The 27777-nt window shown below is 34.0% G+C and overlaps 1 protein-coding gene across 3 annotated transcripts in view; it reads left to right on the top strand.

Annotated features, from left to right (window-relative positions):
- LOC145277987 (uncharacterized) overlaps positions 1-26569 on the top strand; it is a 595242-nt gene extending 568673 nt beyond the window's left edge. For 2 of the 3 annotated variants that reach the window (XM_080130127.1, XM_080130128.1), the window contains exons 16-21: positions 1531-1713; positions 6518-6982; positions 13479-13792; positions 15740-15823; positions 22846-22929; positions 26145-26569. In XM_080130127.1, coding sequence (XP_079986253.1) covers positions 1531-1713; positions 6518-6982; positions 13479-13792; positions 15740-15823; positions 22846-22929; positions 26145-26189 — 1175 coding nt within the window. In that variant the 3' untranslated portion in view covers positions 26190-26569. The remainder of the gene's footprint in view (positions 1-1530; positions 1714-6517; positions 6983-13478; positions 13793-15739; positions 15824-22845; positions 22930-26144) is intronic. The other variant, XM_080130129.1, reaches the window with a different exon arrangement.
- Positions 26570-27777: the final 1208 nt, after the last annotated feature.

Here is a 27777-nt window from a genome sequence, read left to right as displayed (position 1 = left end):
ATTCTTAAAAGAGCCCTCGGATATAAATTTAAATCATAACAGTATCAATTGTTAGCTCCAGGAGGGAGCCCCTTGATCTCTTCAAAATTACTGAAGTAAAATAATTAAAAAAAAAAACACTATATGACAGTACAATTTATTTACAGTTAACATATAAAAAACATAAACATAACATTATACAACGCATTAATGAGATTATTTGAATTAATCAGACAATTGTTCGCACCTTGAGTGTTATCTGTACAATGTTTTGGCCAATATAACCTCCAACCTTCTTCAAGTGTATAAGTCGCCATGTTTAGCAAAAAGAAAAGGGGGGTTAACCCTACACTCCAAGGTTTTGTATTTTGGGATCCAGTTGAAAGTGAAAATAATATATATTTATCATTAAAATTTGTATTAATCAATTCTAAGTTCTTAGAAATCTTAAAATGTTAAGGTTTCTACTAACAATTGGTTAATGAATGTAATTAAAATTTTCATCACACATAATTTAGAAATATTATCCCCCAGTGTTTTACCTAATAATTTTATTGACTGTATCTTATATTTATATGATGAGAACTATTGTCGAATTGATCTAAACAACCGTACCTCATCTCAAAAATTCAGAGCATGAATGAGATTAGTTTTTAACCTATTGTAAGATATTTATATAGATATCTGGATGATCTAGATATTCTTTATTCTGTGGAACCCTCGTGAGCAACATCCAGTGGTGGAAAATTCTTCATACTCCCTGATCCTTTTTGAAACAATCCAACAATAATACTACACCTCAAGTGCACATCAAGGATCAGTTCTCTACACTGACTTCATAATCATCAGCAGCTGTGGCCTGCTGTTTTTAACAGCATCGCTCTTCAAAGTAAAGACAGTAGTTTCTCGTTGCTTTCCATCTTGATTCGGGGATGTACCTCCCCTAATGAGTTAAACGTGCCCCAAGATACCAACCTGGAAATTTCTACAACTGCGCGGTAGATATAATGCCTAGCCTTCCCAAATCGTCACCCATCTGGTACTGGCCAGGCTCATTGTTGCTTAACTTCAATGATCTAGCAAGAACCGGTGTGTCAATGCGATTGTGTTGTATAGTTTTTAATTCATAATAACAGCCAATTACAAATGCGTACACAGATGGAAACCATTATAGTGAACAAATGGCATTATTGTTATGAATGAACATTTTCAAAAGCAGTTTTTCATTTGCAAGGCAAAATTTTAAATCCGTAAAAACTTTTGCACCGACCTAATTAAAGCATGCAACTATTTCGTTGCCTGATTCAATGATATGGATAGATTGCTGTTAAAACCGTAAATAAAGATTTACTGCAAAGCTTGTGTGTATGAGTCATTTGTAAAATTTAGGTTTTCTTTGAATATGTAGTTTGGTTAGTCAAGGCTTTATTATTGTATGCATTAGGAACTGGTTGACAAATTTGTCAAGGATCTAATAAAAATATAAGGTTTATTTTTCTAGAGAAACAAACTATATCTGTCCATCTATTGGCTTTTATGTGAATCTTTCAGATAGTTGGCTATTGTCTAAATTGTCTGAACTGAGTGATGTCGAAATTGAATACGAATCGAAAGAAGAGATCACCATTCCTGTAGAAAAGAAGAACATCGCAAACGTGAAGCCGTCTGTTAATAAAGGAAAGAAACCATCAAAAGTTCAGGAACGGTCAACTCTGGATCATCAGAACACTTATAGTAAGTAAATTTTAATGCCACAGACTTACTATCACCTCAAGAAAAAAAAATTTTTATCATGTGCTAGCACTACCAAGGTTGTGTTATAAAATTTTAAAAAGCTGGTAGGTTTATTTAGTTACAAGAGGAACAAAGTATGTGCTTATCCGAGTGCAGTATGCCTCTTAGGTAAGTAGATCCAGCTTTCTCCAAAAGAGAAAGTTTCTAGGGAATATTAAATTAACAAATGGTCTCCAGTCACATCTGTATCTCATTCAGGCAAGATGATTTTAACAACATATGTTCTTTGTAGTTTTTTGTAGAAAGGTGTTTTCTTCCTTTCATATACAACATTTGGTATTCCCAAATGGTCACCCATCTGTTACTAACCAGGTTTAATGTCGCTTAACTTTGTGGGAGGTCTAGTGAAAATGGGTGTATATATATATATATATATATATATATATATATATATGTATATATATATATATGTATATATATATATACACACACACACACACAGTATATTTCAGACGACCCTTAAAGTTAAAAAATCATCTTTAAAAATCAATATTTCATAAGATACCGGGTGTTGAAATCTCTATCCTAGGCTAAACAACTATGGTTTCATGAGTTAGCATTGTAGAATTCTCTTTCTACTGATTGTTTTCCTGCTTACCGATAGCTTTGGCTTTTTCAAGACTATGGCTAATAATCATCTTCCCTCTCTGCCGATAATAATTTGTTGATTCTTTACATCAAGTGCCTTCATGTCTTGTCTGGGGCGATTTCCTTAAAAAAAAACAAGAAAAAACTCTACCTCTTTCACTCTTTCTCTATATATGTTCATATGCTATTTGTAACGCTTTTTTTCGTTTAAGCATGTGCTTGCTTCAAACGGTTATTTATTTGACGATGTAAAATTAATGCAGCATCTGATATTGTATTGATAATAAATATTGATAACTATGGACCGTTTTAAAAGATATTTTCACAAATAACAGAAAACTTCACATAGATAAGTAAAATAAGTTTGTTGTAATTTTCTTTTTGAATCATAACCTTTCATAAACAAATACACTTTTTTAAATTCTCCACTTCTTTATGGCTACACTTTTTGTGAACATCAGTATGGATTTCTTTCAGTCCTATTAGCTCCTAACATCACGTGACTTTACGCCTTGTTTGGAGTGATTTCCATTTAAAAAAATAAGTATTTTTTAAAATAAGCTTAGATTAACTAAAAGAAAATTACTTCACTTTCTCACCAGATCCATTATTTCTAAAGTATTAATCATCCAGTCTACCCTATTTCTTAGTCATAAGTGATGGTGATTGGGTGGGCGGGGCGGATCAATTCATATCTTTTTTAATGATATTGATAGGTTACTAGTGGGACCTGCGGAAATTCCACAGGGGACTTGTTCATATGTAATATATTGATGTTGCGATTCTGTGGATGTTCAGCATAAATGGAGACACCCTGATATTATTGTAGCTCTTTTGTTAAAACTGCAAAAGTATTTATCTAAGCTAGCAAGGATGCCTGGCATAGCCCGGTTGTAAAATACTCTTAAATATATTTTAATTCATGCAGATTTCATATATATTATTATAGAGTCAATTGTCTATTGATTCTTATATATCATAAAGTTGTGATTTCAAAAATAAAAAAAATTATATCCATATGACTTGGGTGGATCAGCTTAAACCGAAGCCAAAACTTATGAAAAAAAAAATATATATATATATATTTATTCTTTTGTTTACAGAAAGTTTTTAGATGAGACAAGTCATTGGTACCGTCGGTTTCAAACCCGATAATTAGGACCGTTTTAGATGCCCAATTGGCTGACGAGAGCTTGATATGGGTATCTAAAATGGTCCTAATTATTGGGTTTAAAACCGGCAGTACTAATGACTTGTCTCATCTAAAAACTTTCTGTAAACAAAAAAATATAGATATAAATACGCTCTTATTTTCACATTTCCTTATAATTGAGCACTCTGCTGGATTTCTTTTCCCAAAATAAACTAATTTTATATATATATATATATATATATAATATATATGTATATATATATATATATATATAAGTGAACGTGTCTGTGTACATTTCCCTACGCAATAACTCTGACAATTTTAAGTCTACAGACTCGAAATTTGATATACAGGGTACTGAGATTTGGGAAAATCTATGTGATCGGTTTTCGGCCAGAAATTTGGCTGTTAAGGGGTCAAAGTTCAACGATTTGATCTTTAAGAACTCTATTAAACTCCTCCGACAATTTTGGGTCTAAACACTTGAAATTGTAGATATAGATTCTTTGGACATGGATCTAACTTTATAATTTGATTTGAGCCCAAAACAATAAATGTTAAGGGGTCATAATAGGGGTCAAAGTTAAACAAATTAACTGCTTTTTTTTTTTTTTTTTTTTGCTCAACATACACCTCCAAATACCCGGGCAACGCCGGGCACCCATGCTAGTATATCTTTAAAAGTGAAAGTGTCTGTCTGTGTGTCTGTCTGTGTATATGTCCCTATGCAATAATTCTGATAATTTTAAGTCTACAGACTCGAAATTTGATATACAGGGTACTGAGATTTGGTAAAATCTTTGTGATCGGCCAGAAATTTGGCTGTTAAGGGGTCAAAGTTCAACGATTTGACCTTTGAGAACTCTACCAAACTCCTCCTACAATTTTGGGTCTAAACACTTGAAATTGTAGATATAGGTTCCTTGGACATGGATCTAACTTAATAACTTGATTTAAGCCCAAAACAATAAATGTTAAGGGGTCATAATAGGGGTCAAAGTTAAAAAAAACTTAACCGCTTTGGTCTCTTCCAAATTACTCAGACAATTTCTGGTCTAAACATTTGAAATTTTATATAAAAGGTATTCAGAGATAGGGCAAGCTTTTTAATCAGTTTGGGTCAAAAATTTCAGTTACCAATATATAAATGTATGTATGTATGTATGTTTGCATGTCTGCCTAAAACTTTTGACAAAGGAGACGGATTTTTGCAAGATTCGTATCATATTTTACCAAGATCAGTATCATTTTAAACTTCGACCTTTCAGACAACAAATATGGCAAAATTGGCTAAAAACATTAATATCTTCACCTTCAATTGGGCACTATTCTATAGAGGAGGGGGGGTCGCTTTTTTGCCGATATTTTCGAAAGTCATCCTCTCCTTTCAATTGTCTAGCCTTAATTAAAACCTACGTCATTTCCAGTTTGGCGGTGGTCGTAACAGCTATGACATTAGATTTTTTTCCCCCGTTCTTTTCCTCCTTTGCGGTACGGGTTTGAGCCTTCCTTCCTACTACCACTTTTTTTTTCTTTTTTGCTCAACACACATCTCAAAACACCCCGGCAACACCGGGCTGAAATGCTAGTATATATATATATATATATATATATATATATATATATATATATATAACTGAGTTCCTTCAGCTATAATCGAAACGAAAAGCAAAACTCATGAAGAATTCTTGGTAAAATTATTTATTACAAGAAATGGAAGGTCATAACAATTAGATAACAGTCACTTGAAAGAAAAAAGGTGTAAACATGACACGCAAAATAACGCACGTGCTATCATATTAACAAATAGATATTGGTTAGTCAGACTCTCTTTATTTTTAATCTTAAAAGCTTCAGCTGATATTCCAAATATTAAATATTGAAAGATTTTTAAAAATGGAGTTGGAGTCGAAAATTTGGAAATCCTGTTAGATTAGGAGTCTGATTTTATATCTGCCGATTTCACAGTCCTGATGTTAAATAAAGTGACTGATTGGCCTCAATGGACTATTCTGCATTATTAACCAAAATCTTATTTGTGGTAGAAAAAAAATTCTGTATAAAATAAAGTTATCCTCATTCTACTATTACTAAGCAGCAGAGTGTTACCACTGTCGATCAAGAGAAGAATCTGCCAGACATGTGTATGTAGTGTGGTACATGGAAATATAATCTGGCCAGTGAGTGTTTGGGACATGTGTTGCATAGTAAGAAATAATATGAGAATGATAAGCTAGATATGTAATGTGTGTCTTAAAGACAGGCTTAGTTCTGATGACCTCAAGAGAAATATTAAATCTGGACAGTATAGGGAAATGTGTGCAAAACAGTGGCTACATTGAAAGAATTGATAAGAGTTCTTGGGTCAGTACATGTTGAACAGTTGAGGTAGCAGGTCAGTTTATAGGGAAGGCCAAGGAAAATAGGGGGGTATTAAAAATAGATTTGAGAGGAAGAGGGCTAAATAAAGACTTGTGCAGAGATTATTTATTATTTAATTAATTGGAATTCTTATTAAGATGAGTAAATTTGTATTATTTATACATTTACTTATTGCGGACTATTATTCTCACCTTCTAGTTGTTGTGAAACAACGTTTTGACCAACTATTCCTCTGGTCTTCGTTAGGTGATTAACCGCGACGGGATAAAGATAGCAGTTTCAATCCTACCCAAAGGCAGCCAGAGACTAAATTGGCCAAAACGTGGTGAGATGACAACAACTATGGAAGGCAGGAATTGTTGAGGATGCAGTTAGGAGATTCAACATTCCTCTCCTGTCATGGTTAACCATCTGACGAAGGCCAGATGAATAGTTGGCCGAAACATCATGAAACAACAACTAAAAGATGAGGATAATAGTCCATAATAAATAAATGGATAAAGAGATTATTTGGTTTGGAAGCTGACCAGTACATGCCAGCATGTAAAATGGAGGTTAAATCGAATATGATTATTATTATTATTTAATGGAAATATTAATCAGATGCTTTGTTTTATCCAGGGAAAAATTCAGTGAACAAATCTGACCATTTATCTCGGCAAGGCAGAGAGAAAAATGTTTCTAGTCAGAAAAATGGATCCATGGTTACTTCCAAAGACAAACGAGAAATTCATCAAAAGTTGAACTCTGGTCTTTCAAAAAATCCCGGTATCACAACGAAACCCCCCAAACAAAGTTCTGTGAGTCAGCGGGCTCGCTTGGGGGATCAACAAAATAAAATGTCCCGGCAAGTTAAAGCTGGAGGCAATCAATCATCCACAAATTCACACCGTAGACAAGGCCAAGAAAACCGATTAAAAGAAAGATTACCAAGGGATCCATCCCCTTCAGCTCGAAGAAAAAAGGTAGCTGAAGCAGAGGTAACAATGAAACCCACTGTGGAACCAGTAATTAGCAGGGAACGCCGAGGAGTCTCTCCACCTGTGCCAGCCTTACGAAGAAAGCTAAAGCAGGAGATTGATAAAGGTAAGCAACTTTATTTTGTTGTTGGGAATATTAGTTATTATGTCTAACTTCAGATGCTTCGGAATTCTGATCCTGGATATGACCTTAAACTATATCCAATGGTGAGACCCCAGCTTGCGGGCTTTGGGGAGTGTAGAGCCACCCTTTAATTGTCATTGCTCCCAGGTTCACTCTGACCCGAAGTGGAAGTACCTGTTAGGGTCCCAACTATGGGTTAAATAGAAACTGATATATTCGTGATAACCTGAGTATCAGGGTTAAAAGAAAAAATATAGTGTCCTTTGTGAAGGCTTATACTAAAAAATCCAACAAACAAATAATGAAACTTCACACAATCCTGGAATCAAATGCAAAGTTTATATAAAATAAATATACATTGACAAAAAAAAAAAAGCTCTTCACATTAAATCAAACCAAAAATATAGACTGATTTATGGACAAACCCATACAAAATCCTTCCCTTCAACTTTAAAACTACCTTCTGGTGAAGATCAATTTATGACCAAGATCAACTTATGTCCATATCAACTTAAGTTAATCTTGGTCATAACTTACTCTTAGCCATAAGTAGATCTGGCTATAAGTTGATCTGATCACATGTCCATATCAACTTGTCATCAGATCAACTTATAGCCAGATTAATTTATGGTTGAGATCAACTTGTGATCAGATCAATTTAAGGCTGAGATCAACTTATGATCAAATCAATTTTTGGCTTAAACCAAACAAAAAATATGGGCTGATTTTTTTAAAACCACATTATGGCCAAGATCAACTTATTTCTATATCAACTTATAACCAAATCAACTTATAATCAGTTTAACTTATAGCCAAATTAATTAATGTCTGAGATCAACTTGTGATCAAATCAATTTATGACTAAGATCAATTCATGACTGAGGTCAACTTTTGGTCAAGATTAGACATTGCTAGTAAATGTCCCACAAATGCACTGACCTCACCAAACCAAACCCACCATATTCTCCAGATATTATACCAGAAAATTACTATTTCTTGAGAAATTACCAAAATCATTTTCTGAATTAAGACTTACTTCAAGAGAAATTGAAAATTTGTTTAGTTTTCCTGTTCAAAATCTTAGTTGTTTTATGAATTTTATTATTATTTTTATTTTTCACCTTTATGTGTCTCATGCTAAGATTAGATGTTTTGTGAATGACTTCCAACTTCTGCTTGTTGCATTTTCACTTGTGCTGCATGCTAGGATCAAGTCATCATCAACTGATTTCTTCTATTGCTTAAGCAGCTTAAAGGTAATAAACATCGAGTGGGACATATGTGGGAATATTTTGAATTACTGATGGCAGGTGATGTGGCCATACCAGTTGTGATTGAGTTGCTATTATGCTATACAATTTGTCATGATAGTCTTTATAGTGAGATTTCTTTTTTTACACAGTGGTCACCACTTATCAAGGCCCGGAAGCCACTCAGGGATAAGGGTTATTGCAAGTACAGTGCGTTAGTGTGAAGATTTAATGAAGTGTTTACTTAAGAGGGCGGTTCATTAGGAATTTGTTAACGTTGTACTTGAAGACATCCAAGTTGTAGTTAGATGGGAAGCAGGCAGACGGAACAGAGTTCCACAGGCGTGCAGTTCTAAGAAAGAAGCTTTGTTCATGGAATCCACATTTTGATTTAGGCACAGATAAAGAGTGGGGGAAATTTTTCACAGTGGATTCAGTTAGACGGGTGTTTTTCATGAAAGATTGGCGAGGGGGGACCAGAGATTGTAGTTCAGACGAGTACCTGCCATGGAAATAATGATAAAACAAGGATAGGCTCGCAACGTTTTTTCTGTGGGAGAGAGGTTGCAGGGTAGAGAAAAGGGCATCCCCCACTAAGCTTGACTATATTTTCCATCTTGGGTGTAGCAGCCATGTTGTTTTTATATTTCGTGATCAACTACGTCTTGCAGCCTTATAAAAGTAGCGGTTGGACATTTATGGTGTATGCTGCCTCTTTTTTTACATATGACAGGATCCTCACATTTTTTTAATTTCTAAAGACTCCATGAGACAGATATACATTTTCTCATAGTTGTGTTAGTCTGCACACAGAATTTGATTGTGTTGCCAAGGTGAATGTGATATTAAAACTTAATGCCAGATGGAAAAAAACTCACAGAAAAGAATGGCGACTACAATCAGGATTAAATAAACTACCATGCCAATCAACGTCTCAATACGAGTGAGAGGCTATAATGCTGTTTTCCGTCTCTATAAAACAGATGCTATAATGCCTATTACATCTCTATAGGCATTATATCCTCTCTCTTATAAACATCTTTATGAGCAAGGCATAAATGCCTTTTGCCATCTCTATAAGATGTCTATTGAGTCTCTATGAAAGAAAGTGAGGCTATAATGTCTCCTTACTTTTTCTTTCTCTCTTACTAGTACGAACCTCTTTTACCTTGATACCTACTCATGAACAAAACACTTCCATCAACCAATCATTTTTTAAATCAAAATTCAGCCTGGTGTTAACCTTACTCTCTCTGACTATAACACTATCCCTTACTTGACCCACTTGGCTTTAGAGGATTTATTTTCTCTTGCCAATACTTCCAACTTTGTGTATATTTGCTTTAACCCTGTTTAATAACTGCTATTCTTGGCAAAGTTTTGTAAATTAAACATTTTATAGAAAGACAAGAAAAATGGCTCATTGACAGCTGGAAATAGGTCACGGAAAAGAATAAGGACTAAATTAGCGATAACTAAATCTTGAGTTTCTTTTTTTTTTTTTTTATATATATAGCTTTATTAAGCCTTTAAAAACGGACAGAACTTGTAACAATCTGATACCTGATGACCCAAATGAAATGTCACCCACACATGGAATCATTTAATAAAATTCACATTCCTTCCTGCAACTCCACCATATTTAGTACAAATAAACTTTATTCTATACCTGACTTGTTCAGATTTTAATCATGAGTACCCAACAATCTTTGTTTTATTGTTTGTCAATGATATGGGGATACTTTGATGATTGTCTCATCAGTATGAGATGCGATACTAAATAGGCTTCACACTTACCAAATTTTTATCTGTACGGTTATCTCAAAGATCATATCAAAGCAATTCCCAGACAATTCTTTAATAGAATAAGGATAAATTTATAGAAATTGCTCCAGACAGGGCATAAAGCCACTTTATGTAAGGAACTAAAAAATAATTTCAAGGTCAAAAACTAGCCAATGATAAGTGTTAGATGGATAAATTCCAATCTAGAAAGCAGCAATTTTTCCCCTTTGTCAGAAACAGTGCTCATGGGAATGTGAGGACTAAAGGACAATATAAGGGAAATTAAAGTTACAAGGTTAATGAAATTAAACCTAAAACCTACTTTCAAAATAGTCACCCACCTGGTATTGGCTAGGACGAATGTAGTTTAACCTCTGTGATCTAATGAGAATAGGAAGTCAACATGGTTATGCCATATTATGTACAAATAGACTTCAGTTTAGGTGTGACTTGTCCACCAAACTTCAATCATAAACATCCAACAGCCTTTTTTATTGCTATTTAATAAGTTTTAAATGTGTACTCTTGCATTGCAAACATTCATGGATATGACAAATTTGAACTGTGATGGCATTATTCAGATTAGGAATAGTATAGGGACATCAGGTGGGGCATACTTTAGAGAATTTCAGATTACTGACCAGTGGGTTAGGGTAACATGGCTGCATATCTACTGGCAAAGACTAATGTATCTCACTATAAAGATCTTTTCACTGAGCTAATCGTAAATTATAAAAGAATCTCACAGAGGCAAGAAAATTCCTTTGTTTAGTGAGTTAAACGACCTGTCAGAAAACGATACTTGGTTCAACAAACTGTTCACTAGTAGAATAAAAGAGCATGAACGTATAATGTCTTGATTTTTGTAACTCATGAAATGGACTGTGACTATTGTTATAAAAATCAGTTTCAGCAATCATGGGTATTCTTGTTGGGTTTAGGGTTAGATATGTTATTATCAAATTACGCATGTTCTTTGGGTAGTGGGTTAGCGTTAGATATGTTATCAAATTATGGATGCTCTTTGGGTAGTGGGTTAGGGTAAGATATGTTATCAAATTACACATGTTCTATGGGTTGGATATGTTATTATCAAATTACGCATGTTCTTTGGGTAGTGGGTTAGGGTTAGATATGTTATGATCAAATTATGCATGTTCTTTGGGTAGTGGGTTAGGGTTAGATATGTTATTATCAAATTACGCATGTTCTTTGGGTAGTGGGTTAGGGTAAGATATGTTATGATCAAATTATGCATGTTCTTTGGGTAGTGGGTTGGAGTTAAATATGTTATCAAATTATGCATGTTCTTTGTGTAGTGGGTTAGGGTTAAATATGTTATTATCAAATTACGCATGTTCTTTGGGTAGTGGGTTAGGGTTAGATATGTTATTATCAAATTATGCATGTTCTTTAGGTAATGGGTTAGGGTTAAATATGTTATTATCGAATTACGCATGTTCTTTGGGTAGTGGGTTAGGGTTAGATATGTTATTATCAAATCATGCATGTTCTTTGGGTAGTGGGTTAGGGTTAGATATGTTATTATCAAATCCTGCATGTTCTTTGGGTAGTAGGTTAGGGTTAGATATGTTATCAAATTATGCATGTTCTTTGGGTAGTGGGTTAGGGTTAGATATGTTATGATCAAATTATGCATGTTCTTTGGGTAGTGGGTTGGGGTTAAATATGTTATCAAATTATGCATGTTCTTTGTGTAGTGGGTTAGGGTTAAATATGTTATTATCAAATTACGCATGTTCTTTGGGTAGTGGGTTAGCGTTAGATATGTTATTATCAAATTATGCATGTTCTTTAGGTAATGGGTTAGGGTTAAATATGTTATTATCGAATTACGCATGTTCTTTGGGTAGTGGGTTAGGGTTAGATATGTTATTATCAAATCATGCATGTTCTTTGGGTAGTGGGTTAGGGTTAGATATGTTATTATCAAATCCTGCATGTTCTTTGGGTAGTGGGTTAGGGTTAGATATGTTATCAAATTATGCATGTTCTTTGGGTAGTGGGTTAGGGTTAGATATGTTATGATCAAATTATGCATGTTCTTTGGGTAGTGGGTTAGGGTTAAATATGTTATCAAATTATGCATGTTCTTTGGAATGTGGGTTAGGGTTAGATATGTTATTATCAAATTATGCATGTTCTTTGGGTAGTGGGTTAGAGTTAAATATATTATCAAATTACGCATGTTCTTTGGGTAGTGGGTTAGGATTAGATATGTTATTATCAAATTACGCATGTTCTTTGGGTAGTGGGTTAGGGTTAGATATGTTATTATCAAATCATGCATGTTCTTTGGGTAGTGGGTTAGGGTTAGATATGTTATCAAATTATGCATGTTCTTTGGGTAGTGGGTTAGGGTTAGATATGTTATTATCAAATTATGCATGTTCTTTGGGTAGTGGGTTAGGGTTAGATATGTTATTATCAAATTATGCATGTTCTTTGGGTAGTGGGTTAGGGTAAGATATGTTATCAAATTACACATGTTCTATGGGTTAGATATGTTATTATCAAATTACGGAGGTTCTTTGGGTAGTGGGTTAGGGTTAGATATGTTATTATCAAATTATGCATGTTCTTTGGGTAGTGGGTTAGGGTTAGATATGTTATTATCAAATCATGCATGTTCTTTGGGTAGTGGGTTAGCGTTAGATATGTTATTATCAAATTATGCATGTTCTTTGGGTAGTGGGTTAGGGTTAGATATGTTATCAAATTATGCATGTTCTTTGGGTAGTGGGTTAGGGTTAGATATGTTATTATCAAATTATGCATGTTCTTTGGGTAGTGGGTTAGGGTAAGATATGTTATCAAATTACACATGTTCTATGGGTTAGATATGTTATCAAATTACGGAGGTTCTTTCGGTAGTGGGTTAGGGTTAGATATGTTATTATCAAATTATGCATGTTCTTTGGGTAGTGGGTTAGGGTTAGATATATTATTATCAAATTACGGAGGTTCTTTGGGTAGTGAAGTTATTTTTCCATAACAGTTGAGTGTTGTTTTAAAGAACAGGGAATTCACTTGTAGTTATGATGTTTTACAAAGAATTATGACTGTTTCTACTTGATTTCTTTGTCTGGATGCTCTTTAAAAACATTGCAAGCCATTTGTCTTGCTGGCGCCATAAATTGTTCATTTTCAAAATACAATTAATCACGCACACATGCATTTCCTTATCTTTTCACATGAACACATGCAAGTAATTCTCATTCATTCAATAAACATTATCTTTTTGAATAATTGAGGGTATTAAGGTCTGTTAAGCATGAAGCCTATTCAAGATCATACCAAATATGGTCAGATTGCAGAAAGGATTATGAATTTGATAAATGATTCCATGAGTGAACTTTTTTGTAGGGTCGTCCTATATTACAGTAAAGAAATAATTTGTTTCCCATCTGGTGTTATTTTAGGAGAACAGGACATTCAAATGGACACCTATAATTATGATCACATAAAATCTGTCAGTCAACAAGCCCGGCCGGTGAGGAAAACAAACAAATATGCTGATGTTCAGGTTGATTCCCAATCACCCCACACTGATTTCATTCCTTTCACTCGTACATCTGAGGTCTTAGATCCTGCCTATGCCGACAGCCCTTTACCAATTTCTCGAGAGCAATCTTCAATTCTTAGAGGTCGTGAGAGCTACTGGAAAGGCCAGCATCCAGGCAACTTTGGAGACTCTGTTGAACACTTTACTGACCAAACAATGTCTGACCATGAGGTATGAAGAAGATTTTGTATATACTATAAAATAATCTCATAAATTGCTGCGGACATTATATTCATGTATGCTTTATTTCTTGAGGTGGTGCAAATTATTAGCTGTTGCATGATTGTATTTTCTTTATCGGTTTCCAGGACATTATCTTTTCTTCCTAGGTACTTATGTTGTCATTATACTTCCACTTCAAATCTTCATGGAGTCATCATCTCTGGTTAAGACCTGCATTGGTTCATCAGTGTGTGATAACTTCTTGGTTGAGTTAGAGTAAGAATGATTGAGAAAATACATAGTTTCACAAATGGAGGTTTATTGAGAGAGAAATATTAAATAAATCACAAATACAATTTACTATTAACTAGGTATGAGAAAGACAGAAATCCTACCTTAAGGTCCTTATTGGAGAGCCAGATAGATAGAGGGACATCGGTACTCATACCTGCATGTGAGACCCAACAATTATTTCCCTAAAAATATTGTTCCCAGTGACTGACCACATCAGATTCAAAATGGATACTGATTCAAAATCTAACAATTTTTTTTTTGTTACATTGGTCCCAATGTGACGTCCTATCTATAGGGTCTCATCTCAACAGTACAGCAAAACACATGTCCGTGGATAACTATTTTATCTATAAATAAATAAACAGATATATATATATATGAGGCAATAATTAATATGTAAGGGGAGGCAACTCTCTAAGGCTCCAGGGAAACTAATTAACACCAACAAATGATGTTGCTGAGACAACACCATGATGATTAATAACGATGGTGGTGATTGGTCAGAATTTGATTATTTAATAGGACAGTTCAACAAGAATTTGTTAACATTGGTCTTGAATGTGATCATGTTAAGCCAGCTGAGAATAACCCCGTTTTCTGATACCAATAAGCATTTGATTAATAGTAAATAAAAAAAATAACAATTAAATGTGTAATTATCAAAGTTACACTCACACGGGAAATACATATGTATAAACATGTGACGTGAATATAGGAGTTTATTAATATAAAAATTTGTCGCGTGTAATTTATAATATGTGGTTTATATTTCGGGTGAGATTTGTGACTGTTATGCATTTGCTTTTAAACAGTAAAAGTATAATTCATGGGTCCTGGATATGACCTTAAACTATATCCAATGGTGAGGCCTCAGCTTGCAGGCTTTGGGGAGTGTGGAGCCACCCCTTAATTACCATTGCTCCCAGGTCCACTCTGACCCTGAGTGGTAGTACCTGTTAGGGTTCCAACTATGGGTTAAATAGAAACCGACTTGAAAAAAAAAAAATTTTCTTCAAATTCACTAGATTCGGCATTAAATAACCTGAAAAAGGTTGATATGCCGTAAAACAAAAACAACCAACCATATAATTCATGTCTATATTTATTATCTGTAAAAAACAAAAACAACCAACCATATAATTCATGTCTATATTTATTATCTGTAAAAAACAAAAACAACCAACCATATAATTCATGTCTATATTTATTATCTGTAAAAAACAAAAACAACCAACCATATAATTCATGTCTATATTTATTAAAAAACAAACCAGCCAACCATAACAAAAAAAAAAACAGCCATCTTGAACTCTTCACTCTGTTTGACACCCACGTTTTGGCATTCTTTTTAAGAAGAGAAGCTTCTCACTTGAAATTATCAATGATGCTACAACATCCAGGATATTTCCATTAATATTTAGTTGTAAGTCCCTGATTTACTGATTTAATATGTGGAAGATCTTTTGAAAAATAAATAGATTTTTTTGAAGATTTGTAACCCAAACATTGTCTTTGGTTGTTTTTGTTCATACTTTCTTTCATTTTTTTCTGCTATTATGTTTCTTTTTGCATTGCTACTAGACTTCATAAATGCCAACATACTTGTTTATTAGCAATGCTTAAAACAAACTACCTCTCTTTTTTAATACATTTTTATTTCAGAAATCTTATATGAAAACCTCCCTTGAAGCAACGCCTTTGAGTGAAAAGGAAGCGTTTTTTCAGAAACTCTCTGATCTCAAACAGGTTTGTAATTATTACTAGGAGTCTTTTTTATTACCATGGGTATTTTTTTATTACCAGGAGTATTTTTTTTTACATGGAGTATGTTTGAAATTACCAGGAGTATTTTTTATTACTAGGATTATTTTTTATTACTAGGAGTATTTTTTATTACCAAGAGCATTTCTTTGATTAACAGCAACCAATAAATAATTTGTAATTGTAATTTAATTTCAGTAAATATGACATTAGAGAATGTTTGCTTGTTTGTTTTCAATCACCTCGTTAGCATAATAGAGAAATGATCCAAAAATGGATTGCAAAGGAAATGACTATTGTAAAGAAAAGAAAATTATCCAATTGTGAAAATTAAATGTAGTTGTCCCAAGCAAAAATTGGTAACATCAATCCAGTCAGAAAGACTTTGAATATTGAAGAATTCTACGTAAATAATGGTTATACGAGAGGCGTGCATTAAGTAATGCCCCTGACCCACTTCCCATAGCAGTAGAGCAACGAAACTTGCCACAGTTATTAGTCTTTCTCTACATAGGAACTACCCAGAGTTATGCATTTCTCCCATCGTTTGATGCAGCTCTGGAGACCGTTTTTGTAGAACACCCCAGGTTGCTCCTCCAACCATGACGTGACTTCAGAAATCAAGGCTGCATCATCTGGGAAACGCTTTCCTTTCAAAAATAACTTCATGGCTGGGAAGAGGTGAAAGTCAGAGGGTGCAAGGTCAGGAGAGTAGGGAGGATGGGAAAAGATTTCATAACCACACGCCGTGCTTCTGATCTGGCGACATGCGAGTTGTGGACCGGAGCGGTGTCCTGCAGGAGGAGGGTAGCTTTGCTGATCTTGCCCCGCCTCTTGATTTTGATAGCTTCCCTTAATTTCCTCAAAAGTGAAGCATAATAAGCTCCTGTAATTGTGGTACCCTTTGCCAGGAAATCTGTCATCACTACTCCGTCCTGGTCCCAGAAGACTGTGAGTATGACCTTGCCAGCGGAGGGCTGCACTCTTGCCTTCTTTGGAGGTGGTGAGTCCAAGTGCTTCGACTACATTGACTGGGCTTTTGTTTCTGGATCATAGGGATGGACCCAGGTTTCATCCTGTGTAATCAGTCTTTTGAAAAACTTTGACTCATCTTCTTGGCACATCTCCAAATTCATCCTTGAGCACTCGATGCGTTCTTGCTTCTGGAATGGTGTGAGCAACCTGGGAATCCATCTGGCAGACACCTTATGCATATGCAAATGGTCATGAATGATAGTTTCCACAGACTCTGTACTAATCTTGACATCTTGGGCTATTTGGCGAATAGTAATGCGCCGATCTTCCAAAATTGCAGCCTCAACTTGATGGACAGATGCCTCATCAATGGCAGAAGGGAGGGGCGACCAGGTCTGGGAACTGTTTCCACAGACTTCCGGCCATGTTTGAATTCACGATGCCAGCGTTTTACAAGGTCATATGATTGAGCATTATCACCATAAGTTTCTTTCATTTCATCAAAAGTCTCCTGTGTTGTGCGTCCTTTCAAATACAAAAGCCCGTATCACTGTTCGACAATTCACACCTTACTCAGTTCAAACACTTGTAAAACAGAAACCACAATTAGTTCAGAGCTGTAATTTGCCATATAACCCGTAGAGATATAAATCATTGTACATGCAAAATTTCAGCTAGATCAGACAACTGGAAGTGGGTCAGGGGCATTACTTATTGCACGCCCCTTGTATTAATCCAGCCAGGGTCAGTAGAGCATAACTCTGTTCTCGTGTCAAAATGAAAAGCTAGGACTTAAAAATTCAACAAGATTCAGTAGACTTTAGTCAGCAATTCCGGTTCATTCTTATCACCCATGGCTATAAATATAACCATTCAAATCCTTGTGAGCATATCAGTGTATTATGCCAAAAATATTGTGACACAAACATTATGCAGTCATCCCAGGTAAAACGTTTTTTGTTTGTTTTTCTGAATCAGACAGATTTTACAATGTTTTTTTTTTTTGAAAATGTTTTTAGAGTATGAAATTTGATTATTTATAATGTGTTCATGATTTTGTTTGATTTTTAAATTTTGGTATACTTTTCTGTCTTCTTTTAGGTTATTTCAGACATTATTTGAGCCATTCTTTTGAAGATAGTTTTTCAAATTTTTTGCTTGATAACCTGCATAGAAATGTTAAAAAATCTTGTTAATTTGTACCTGTTTCTTGTCAAGGGGTCAAAATTGAAAAATTAGTATGTGTGTGTGGGGGGGGGGGTAATCGGATTTTTATATGTTTGTCAACTGTTTTACGATGGGCTCCAAAAAGTGTTATTTTGTTAATGAATTTTTTAGATTAAATGTTTGTACAAATTAGTTTCTTTAAGAAAAACTATTATTTGAGAAAAACAAGTTATATTTTCAAATCTAATATATAAAACTCACTATGTCTGTGTGTGTCCGTCTCCATTTTTCAAATTGTATCTCCTCCTAGATGAATGATCGTTAGACTATGTGCAATAGCTCAAAAAATTGCATATAGGGTGCAGAATTTTATTAGAGGTATATCTTCGGCTAAAACAATTTCTAAGGGGTTCAAAAAGGGTGTTCAAACTTGAAAGAAATGACAACTTGACGACACATAGTGACAATGGCATCGTTTACGCATGCGCACGATCTGTAACTGAGATTTATTTATTTGGTAAATTTACAAGTGTATAAAAACAATTGTCTGTTTGGTGCAGTGTGTAGCGTCGTCAATTACTAACACCGGTGTTCCGGGTTCGAGCTCCACCATTTCTTTCTTTTTTCATTTTTTTTTTTTTTACATTCCGATATTCTGGACTCTCAAATGTTACATAATAATCATAAAAAAACACTTTTATATAAAAAAATACGGAAAAATGTTTTTGCTGTATATAACGAAAATGTCATATTCCAAATATATAGGATATATTATATTGTATGTTTATATATTTCTACATATTAGATTCACTCCTAAACTAATTGACCGATCATTATGAATTTTAAGGATGTATATATATATATGTATGTATGTATGTATGTATGTATTGGATTCACTCCTAAACTAATGTATATGGTTATATCTTTGTGTGTCTAGGATCAACTCCAAAACTAATTAACTGATCGTTATGAATTATATGTAATGTTTATGTTTGTATAGATCTTATTCGGCTTGTGCAGTATAGGTCCGATTCGAAAATTTTTAAGGTGCTTGTGCAGTATAGGTCCGATTTGACAATTTTGAAGGTGCTTGTGCAGTATAGGTCCGATTTGACAAATTTTGAGGTGCTTGGGCAGTATAGATCAGATTTGACAATTTTGAAGGTGCTTGTGCAGTATAGGTCCGATTTGACAAGTTTGAAGGTACTTTTGCAGTATAGGTCCAACTTTGCAATTTTGAAGGTGCTTGTGCAGCACAGGTCCTATTTGACAATTTTTAAGGTACTTGTGCACTGCAGTCTAAATCACAATAAATCATTTTGAAGATGCTTTTACAGTAAAAATATATGCATCCATATATTTTTTATTAGCCACTGTGCATGTTTTATGAACATCCATCTATGCCGACAGTTTTGCATAAACAGTTGAAGCTCATTTGCATCTTTGTGCCTGTTTTACAAATATTTTAATGAAATGTGCTCTGATGAACTCATTGCACTTGTGCCCCCTCAACGTACATATCCCCGACAAACCCGCTCAGCAAATCTCATCCCTCCACTGGTGAGGTCCCTAAATGCTAGAAAACTTTGTACTCTAATAATTTCTTTCCTCGAATAGCTAGACCTTGGAATTCTCTTCCTGCTGCATACTTTCTTGATGGTACTGATATGCAGAAGTTTAAGTGTAACATAAATCAACATCCTGTTAATCTTTCCTAGGCATGGTCTCAAATACTAGCCTCTTACATTCAAGTGGTGATATGCTTTGTTAGGGGTGAAAATGAGTAAACAAAAAAAAAAACCCTCCAGCTCTTGTTTGCTAAAAGTAAAAAAACAAAACAAAAAAGATACAAAGTTGGTATAATAAATAAAAATCTTAAAGTAAAAAGAAAACATTTCTTCATTGTTTGAGGACCAACTGTGCCAGGTGTTATCAGAGGGAGGGGCGGGTTTTTTTTTTTTTTTTTTCAGGCATTTTTAATGTTATTTACTAGTTTGGAAAGAAAATATTGATCGACAAGTAAGAAAGGATTCAATGTCATCTCTCTTCAAAAAGTGAAGGGGTGGTAAGAAACTCAGAAAAGGTCTTTGGTTTTAATAGACCTCCAGAGATCTCCTAAGTTTTTTTTTTTTTTTTCAAAATATACTGGTGAAGGAAAAGAGAGGGGCGAAACGGAGGTGGGGCAAGGAGGCAGAGGAAAAGAGAGAAAGATAGGACAAAATCTTGAATAGAAATACGTTACATATTTTAACTTCGGTTTAATTTTAGTGGCACGCAACCCCCCTCCCCGCTAGTAAAAAAAAAAAAGAAAAAAATTTAAATTATGGTTAATATTTCTTTCACTTTTAATAGACATTCAAGAACTATTACCCTGTTTTTAATATTTTTGTGACTAAAATAGAAAGTTATCTTTGGGTATACAGATGCAGTGTTTACAGATTCGAGAGAGAGAGAGAGAGAGAGAGAGAGAGAGAGAGAGAGAGAGAGAGAGAGAGAGAGATTTTTTATTAAGTAAAATCTATCTCTGTATTTAAAAAAAAAAATTTGTGCATAACTCTACTCTCATATCTGTTGTTTATTTTTTGCTAAGTTTTACCCCGATTGGAGGAGACATTCTTTTAGCATTGCTATTTTGTATTGTGATGGCCACAGTAATGTGCAAAGCTGAGTCAGATTGTATGTCAGAGTTCACTATCGGTCGCCAACTAATTTCAAGTTTCACTTATGCAGATAACATTACAAACATTTCTTAGAAACAATTTTAAAAATTCCTTGACTTCCTAGTGAAATACTCAACTGAAATAGGATTTTATATTAAATAAATAAAAAAAAATGCGTGACAACCGATCCACGCAACAATCTTGCTCTCATTATCAACAGCATTTTCCATTGAACAAGTTCAAAATATTGTATACATTGGCCACAAAATATTGTCCTCTAATAATGGATTAGCAGTTGTTAAACACTGTATAACACTAGAATGAGCAGCGTTTCGAGAAAAAAACCCAAAGTATTAATTACTTTGAGAAGGGTACTGTATAACATTATTGCTAGAATTTATAACATTTACATTTACACACTCCTGGTTGAATTTTATGATCTGGAATTGGACAGTTTCATTGCTGCTGAAAGTAGAAACATTTCAAAATCCTATGATACAAATCCATGACTTGACAAGAGATTCACATATCCAACTTCAATTAAAAAACTTCATTAAATCACAACTCTAACACCAATCATTCAAGTAATCAAGACTAATACACTAAAACTCTTTGAACATATCAAAAAGTCTGAAACTGAATTATCTCAGACTAGCTGAGCCCGGCGTTTCCAGGTCATACAATATGCTGAAACATGATATTTTAATTTATGCAGATTGCGCATAAATTATTACAGAATCAATCCTCTATTGATTATTATATATTACTGGCAGAAGGTGCCCGGAATTGCCCGGGTGTGTGTAGGTAGTGTAGTAAGGAACCCCACCCCCAAAAAAGTGTTAGTAGCGGGGGTAGGGGTATCAAAACAACAGTAGGCAGCCCAGGTGGAAAGAGGTGTTGTTTAAAAAAAGAAAAAAAAAAGTGTAATAGACAGGCAGGCTCGAACCCATAAAGCAAAGGAGAAAAAAAGGATAAAAAAAAAAACATGATGTCTTAGCTGATGTTTCCATGGCACGACCAGAAGTCTCGAGCATTGAAAGTAAGCATAGTCAATCCAACTGAGACGATGACTTTGCAAAAATGTTGACACAAAAACCGACCCCTCCTTGTAAAAAAACTGCCTTGGAAGGTCATGCAAATGCTGGTGTGACAACGTCCATGTATGGTCACGTCTAAGTTTAAATCAACTTATGTAACAAAAAAACAGATAGGAATCAATGGAAAATACTTTCTCATGTCAGTATGCAATCTTCACTATCTACTGGAGAGAACTTGAATGTGTCCTAGGATGCTAATAATGCTGTTAGTAAGTTTTCACGAGCTGTTTAGAAAAACATACTTTATGTTTTTCATTCTTTTTTTTTTTTTTTTTTTGGAGGGGAGTATTCAATTATAGAACTTGTATAGTTTTTAACAAGTGCTTCTGCACTTTAATTAACCATTTTTCTGTAAGTAACGCACCAACATTAACCAAGCAGAAAAACTGTTTAATATTTCACAAAAATTCTGTTTATATTGATAGAGGGGCGGGGGGTTGGAGGCTTTGTTTTGTGAAATGTTTAATAGTTCTTTTGCTCGGTTAATGTTGGCGTGTTACTTACGGAAAAACGGTTAATTAAACTGCAAAAGCGCCTGTTAAAACCTATACAAGTTCTATAATTGAATAACTCCCCCTCTAAAAAAAGAACGAAAAACATAAAAGTATGTTTTTGTAAACCGCTTGTGAAAACTTACTGATAGCATTAATAGCGTCCTAAATTATGAGATGAAAAAATGAACGAATCTTTAAGTAAAAGAGAGTTGTCTCCCTCAGAACAAAAAATGACGAACAATGACAAATTGTAAAAACAGCGCCCTAAGTTCTCTCTGTACAGGGGTTTGTCAGAACAACCTGGCATGGGGATACTTTCTTATGTTTGTGTGCAGTTCGGTTTAACCAGCGAAAACAAAACATTAAAAAAAAAAAAAAAAACTCGATTAGTTATTTTGACTTTTACAGTAAGATTAACGTTGCTTATGAAAATAGTATGAATTCAATTGTTATTATAATCACACAGTTTTGTTAACATAAACATGTCTGATGTATAACACTATAGCTTATATTTCTGTTGAGATTTACAACTGTTGCACATTGAATAGTAAAAATCTATGTGTTAAGCTGAAATGAATTTTATAAACAAACCAGACTATAAATCATACTTTCAGAAACCCAGTACAAAAACCTCCCTTGAAGAAGCTTCTTTGGATGAGAAAGAAGCGTTTTTTCAAAAACTCTCTGATCTCAAACAGGTTTGTAACTAATTGTTATATAATCATCTGTTGCTTGTTCCTCCTCACTCCTACCCACAAAAAATGAAGAAAAATCTTTATGATGTAGTACCCATAACAGGAAGAAAATTCTTATTACTTCTCCCCATGTTTTCCTTGACCTGACCTTTCTATCTCAACTGTTCTACATTATCGATTTGGAATTATTTGTTATAACTTAAAATACAAACTTTCAAGATATATAAATAAACTAGCCTGGGTGCCCGGATGTTTGGAGGTGTGTGTTGAGCAAAATAAAAAGTGGTAGTAGGCAGGCAGGCTTGAACCCGTGACGCGAAGGCGAAAAAGAAAGTGAAAGAAAATCTGACGTCTTACCGCTACTCCATGACGCGACTGGAAGTCTAAAGCGTTCAAATTTAACAGTCAAGATGACTTGCACAATTGGCGTTGCCTTTAAAGCTCTCACAACAGCAAATTAGACACAAGGTCGGTTTTAATGTGGGGGGAAAACCGCCCCCCCCCTTCCAACAGTGGGCACTCTGGCAGTATTCAAATAGATAGTAATTGTCTCAGTATGAAGGGTTTCCCCTATATTAGCTAATTACTTAAGTGAAGCAAGCCGAGGGGCCAAGCAGTCATTTGCATTCAAATAGTTTCAATTTATTTATATGTAAAAGACAAACAAACACTTGAGACGATGGCACGGTGGGAATTTTGTTTAATTCGATCAAAAAAAAAAAAAAAAAAGGAAAGAGAATGTCCGCTTGCGAATGCGAGATATTACAATCTGGGAAGTATGTGAAAACTTCTTGTGGAATTTAACCGACACGAGGACCCCAATGCAAAAAGCCTTTGGCAGACATACACAAACGCTTTTACCCATTTTGTATTTTATATATTAGACTAGCGGGGGGTACCCGGCGTTACCCGGGTGTTTGGAGGTATGTGTGGTTTTGGGTAAATCAAAACTCCGGAGGCGGGGGGAGGGGTAAAATAAAAAAGTTTTGGTAGGTAAGTGTGAGGATCGAACCCGAACCCTTGAGGCAAAGTTGGAAAATAAAGTGTGAAAAAAAAAACGTGTGACATTAACCGCGTAATACTAATGGAAACAAGTTTGAATTTATTTAACTATTTAGAATCTAGGCAGGTTTTAACTATTTAGAATCTAGGCAGGTGCACGTTTTAATGACTTAATGAGGTCAACTTTGACTGCGGGACAGTACTTTAGTTACTGCGGGAACGCTTTTATTTTCCAACTCCCCATAAGGGTATTACCCAAATTGAATAGCAATTGTCTGATATAAGGAAAATTTCCACATTGATCAAAGCTGATTGCTTTCGGACATTTCCGTCCGGAAAAAACTAGTGTCGCTTTTATTATATGAAGAAGCCTAATTCACATGCGGCGAGCGAAAAATGTTGAATATTTATCTTTTCAAATTCGAGCAAATTAAATAGACAGGCGACCTCCATCGTTAACTCGTAGATATTATGATTTATATGTGATATAAAAAGTTTTAAGAAGTTGTGAGCTGACCGACCGCTTCTCGAAAAAACGCCTTGTACAGACATACACAAAAAGCGAACATACATACATACATACACACATTTTCGCTTTTATATTTATAGACTAGCAGGGGTGCATGGCATGACCTGGGTGTTTGGAGGTGTAAAAGAAAAAGAAAAAGTTTCAGTAGGCAGGTAGGCTCAAACCCAAAGCCTTCAAGTGAAAGCAGAAAAGAAAGCCTGACATCTTACCGCGACGCTAAAAGGGAAGAGAAGTGAGAATGGTTGAAATTAAGCGCTTAAAAACAAAGTCCAGTTTTCTAGGTCAAACCTCACACCATAAAGAAATAAAATTACTCAGAGCCAGTTAAGCTTTATGTTTCCTGCGTATTTGTTTGTTTCTCCAAGATGTTGGGGAAAACTAGCCTCCCCCATAAAAAGGGGAATGTCCAAATGAATGGCAATTGTCTGATATGAGGGGTTTTCCCTGTATTTATCAAAGCTTATTATTTTCTGGATGTCTCGGCATGAAGTGCTGAGAAGCTTGTTTTACTTTCGATTTAGTTTCGCTTTTTAAGGTAAAACATGAACAAACAGACAGGACCACGGGATAGTATGAATTTTATAAAATAAAAGTTGCTCAAATAAAAGATAGAGACGACCTCCTTTTGTAAATTGGAGATATTATAATCTAGGGAGTATATAAAAAGTTGTAAGAATTAGTGACTCCCCTCCTCGAGCGCTCCTCGAAAAAAAAGCCTTTGTCGGACATACAAAAAAATACACACACATTTTCACTTTTATAATAGACTAGCGGGGGTACCCGGCATTGCCCGGGTGTTTAAAGGTGTGTGTGGTGTTAAATAAAAAAGAACCCGGGGGGGGGGGATCGAACCCAAAGCCCTGAGGCGTAGTTTCAAAATAAAATCGGCCAGCCAGAATGAGTTAGTGTAAGATGTTTGAATTTATTTAAGTAAGAACCAAATTGACAGGTGCGCGGCCAGAAGTCGTCGAGCGTTACGACGACGACAACAACAACGTAGGTTTGTTTGTTATAAGCGAAGTAAAAAGAGAAAACAACGTTTTAATTAAGCGTGGTTGGGGGGGGGTAATCAAAACATCGAAAAAAACACAAAAAAAACTAACATAAGGCAAACAAACGATGAAAACAGAAAAACGAACACGTGAGAAATGGCTTAAATAAGCCTGTTTCGATATTAAAATTTAAAAAATCGGTGGGTACCCGGGTGTTTTTGGGTGTGTTGTCAGGGGTGGATAAGTGAAGTAAAAAAAAAAAAACAGAAAAACAAACGTTTCGTGAAAAATGGCTTAAATAACACTGGTTCAATATTTAAATTTAAAAAATAAAAAAAAGACATCACACACCACGATTCGAACCCAAAACATTTAGATAATGAACCAACACGCTAATCAACTGACCTAACGCAATGTACATGAAATTTGTTCAGTTTTGCAACTATTTAAATTAAATCAGGTCATGACGTCATCTGGCGCATGCGTAGAACCACTCGTCGTCACAAGAAGACCGTTTTTGTTGTTTGGAAGTATTTTGATCTAAATACACAAATCGAAAAATATAGAATTTTATTATATCGTAATCTACATAAATAAATCTAAAAATATACATTTTGATATATTTTAATTTAAATCTAACAATATATACTTTTGAGATTTTTAATATCTTTTTTTATTTGTTTTTTCTCTTACAGAAGTTGCAGCAAATGAGATTAGAAACAAACAGCCCTTTTGCTTGAACACTAGATGACGCTTTCATGACTACCAGCCATGTCAATGTACATAAAAAAGATTACATGTAGAACATCTTGCAGATGTACAGACATTGAAACTTAACTTTGTCTACCCAGCATTGTCTGAGCGTTTTTATTTTCATTTTAACTTAGCTGTAATATTTTAAAGCTATGCTTTTTTTACCTAATTATTAATTTTTTTACTTGTAACAGGAATCTCACAATTAAATTTAATTATTACAGCATTAATTTATTAACTGAATCACAAACTAAATTTGTCAAGGTAATGTTTTTATAATCTGTATTTATGAAATTATTGGGTGTAAATAGCTTCTGAAAATTCCAATTTTTTGATACACAGGAATTTGCTAAAAAAAAACAAAAAACTAATTACTTTATATTTGAAATATTTAAATACTTCTAAATTCTAATAAAGACGAATGTTTATTTTACATTGTTGCATTTTTTTTTTTTTACATGAAATAAATCATTGAATTATATTAACTCTTTGGACCATGACCAAATTAAGCAATAATTAGTCAAAAAACCAATAGACAATTGGCAAAATTATTTGATAATGTATTATGAGAAGGCCGAAATATTGGTCGTGTTATCTTTTTAGCTAAGGCTGATACGTCAGCCATGCAGGGTTGGAAGGATTAAAAAAAATAATTATGTGCAAGTGACATAGAGGTGAAAAACACACATACACAAAGTTGTCTTATAATTTTATTAATAAGAATTAATTATTCATGATTTTGCATTCCTTTTTGAATGCAACCAAATCATTGTGCCAAAGCAACAAGCTGATTTTTTTAATAAATTTAAAAATAGACTTTTATAATTTAGTTTCGAATGTTAAAGATCTTTTAAAAAAATGTTAAAAATCTTTAAAAAAAAAAGTGAAAATAATATTTTAAAAAGTTGAACATCACATCTAAAGTAGTTTCATGCTTGTTTTTTAATGCTAAACAATGTGTCTACACTGTATATTTATTTCTATTTTTTTTTTATTGAATAGAAATTATTATATTATTTATTAAAAATAAATAAAATAATGTATTATATTTTTTTACTGTTGCAGAGTTATATTTTCACATTTTATTAATTTTATATTGTTTTCATTCATAGTGGAGTAGGAAGAAAATCATATCCATCTTAAAACTTTGCTTAAATATAATTTTACTAATGACAGTGTTTGTGCATACATATAGATGGACATTGCTGAATATCTAGTTCTGAAACTTGATTCTAATATTTGAAATTATAATTTAATATTTTTTATTTAAATCAATTTTACTACTGTAGAAGCATTGGTATAATTAGAAATTTGAAAATCTGTTAAGTCAGATAACATAATGCAGGATTTTTTCAAATAAATGATTTTTTTATCCAAATTTTCAGCTCTGTGAGCCTTCCGCAGGATGATGCAGATAATTCTTTTGATTGTTGAGTCGAAAATTTGTATTAAAAAAAATAAATATTCACTTATTTGAAAAAAAAAATATCCTGCATCAAATCATCTGGTTTCTTAATGCATTTTCAAATTTCTCATTAATACTTTTAATTTTTTTAAATCTATCCCATTAATATA

Source organism: Euprymna scolopes, chromosome 6, assembly GCF_053919585.1.
Source record: "Euprymna scolopes isolate OS-2025 chromosome 6, ASM5391958v1, whole genome shotgun sequence".
In the NCBI taxonomy this organism is placed as follows: Eukaryota; Metazoa; Mollusca; class Cephalopoda; order Sepiida; family Sepiolidae; genus Euprymna; species Euprymna scolopes.
This window is presented reverse-complemented; position numbering and strand designations above follow the sequence as displayed.